Source organism: Buceros rhinoceros, unplaced genomic scaffold, assembly GCF_000710305.1.
Source record: "Buceros rhinoceros silvestris isolate BGI_N320 unplaced genomic scaffold, ASM71030v1 scaffold25457, whole genome shotgun sequence".
In the NCBI taxonomy this organism is placed as follows: Eukaryota; Metazoa; Chordata; class Aves; order Bucerotiformes; family Bucerotidae; genus Buceros; species Buceros rhinoceros.
Window position 1 is genome coordinate 16,514 of NW_010423144.1, and position 1,575 is coordinate 18,088.

The 1,575-nt window shown below is 49.1% G+C and overlaps 1 protein-coding gene across 1 annotated transcript in view; it reads left to right on the plus strand.

Moving 5' to 3' along the window:
* ANKRD11 (ankyrin repeat domain 11) overlaps positions 1-1,575 on the plus strand; it is a gene marked incomplete at its 3' end in the record, with an annotated part of 10,925 nt that overhangs the window by 8,082 nt on the left and 1,268 nt on the right. Inside the window, 1 exon segment of the mRNA XM_010140338.1 lies at positions 14-1,575. Coding sequence (XP_010138640.1) covers positions 14-1,575 — 1,562 coding nt within the window.

Genomic DNA, 1,575 nt, shown 5'->3' on the forward strand with positions numbered 1-1,575 from the left:
GGCTGCCGAGAAGGAGCCGTACCCCGACAAGCACCGCAAGTACTCCTCCGACCGGCAGCACTCGGGAGAGAAGCAGAAGGACAAGGACTCCAAGGAGAAGAAGAAGGACAAGGGAACATCAGAAGGGGGAAAAGAGAAGAAGGAGAAGAGTTCCTTTGAAAAACACAAAGAGAAGAAAGATAAAGACTCCTCCGAGAAGTACAAGGACAGGAAAGACAGAACGTCCATTGATTCCACTCAGGAGAAGAAAAACAAGCAAAAGCTCCCGGAAAAGGCTGAGAAGAAACACACCAGTGACGACAAGGTGAAAAGCAAGCACAAGGAGAAGGCGGAGAAGGAGCATTCCAAAGAGAAAAAGTCTTCGAAAGGAGGGGAGTCGGAGAAGAGCCTGCTGGAGAAGCTGGAGGAGGAGGCTCTGAACGACTACAGGGATGACTCCAATGACAAAATCAGCGAGATCTCTTCTGACAGCTTCACCGACAGGGGGCAAGACCCAGGACTGACCAGCCTCTTTGAGCCTTCTAACCTCTCTCTCACGGATGCCACCGAAGAAAAGTTTAAGGACTCTCTCCCTTTGCCCTGCTTGCAGGACAAACTCAAGGAGAAAGAGAGGCACAGGCATTCCTCCTCTTCGTCCAAGAAGAGTCACGAGAAAGAAAAAGCAAAGAAGGAGAAGACAGAGAAAAAGGACAAAACGGAAGAATTCAAAGACTCCAGCGGCAGGAAGGATTCCACTCACTACGAGAAAGATTTCTCTGTGGATGGGGAGGCTTTTAGCACTTCCTACAACATGAAGACAGAGCCTGATGAGGAGCCAGAGAAAAGCATTGATTACTTATTCTCTGAAAAGAAAGATAAAAACGATTCTGAGAGAGAGCTGTCAAAGAAGGCGGAAAAAGAGAAGACTTACGGCTCCAGCACCATCAGCGCGACTAAAGAGAAGAAGAGGCGAGATAAACACAAGGAGAAGTGGAAGGAGGAAAAGGAAAAGCACAGGGACAAACACGCAGATGGTTTCTTTAAACACCACAAAGATGAGCCAAAGTCAACGCTTAAAGACAAGGACAGTCCTCAAGTTACCACCTTTAAAGAGAAATCAAAGGAGGACAACCTCAAATTCGGCGAGAGCAAGCTGAAGGAGAAGCTCAAGGAGAACCAGGAGAAAGACAAATCGGAGTCAATAAAAATCAGCAACGGGAATGAAAAGATAACCCTTTCCAAAGACAGCGGCAAGAAAGATGCCAGGCCGAGGGAGAAGCTGCTGGGCGACGGCGATCTGATGATGACCAGCTTCGAGAGGATGCTGAGCCAGAAGGACCTGGAAATCGAGGAGCGCCACAAAAGGCACAAAGAGAGAATGAAGCAAATGGAGAAAATGAGGCACAGGTCTGGAGACCCCAAACTGAAGGACAAACTTAAAAGCTCGGAAGAGGTGCGCAAGAGGAGCCTGGACCTGGCCACAAAGAAGCCGCTAACGTTGGACACTCAGCTCAAGGACAAGAAACTGAAAGAGCTGGGCCCACTGACTCCGATCCTGTCACCGGAAAACAAGCCGCAGACGGCTGTTGGGACGGA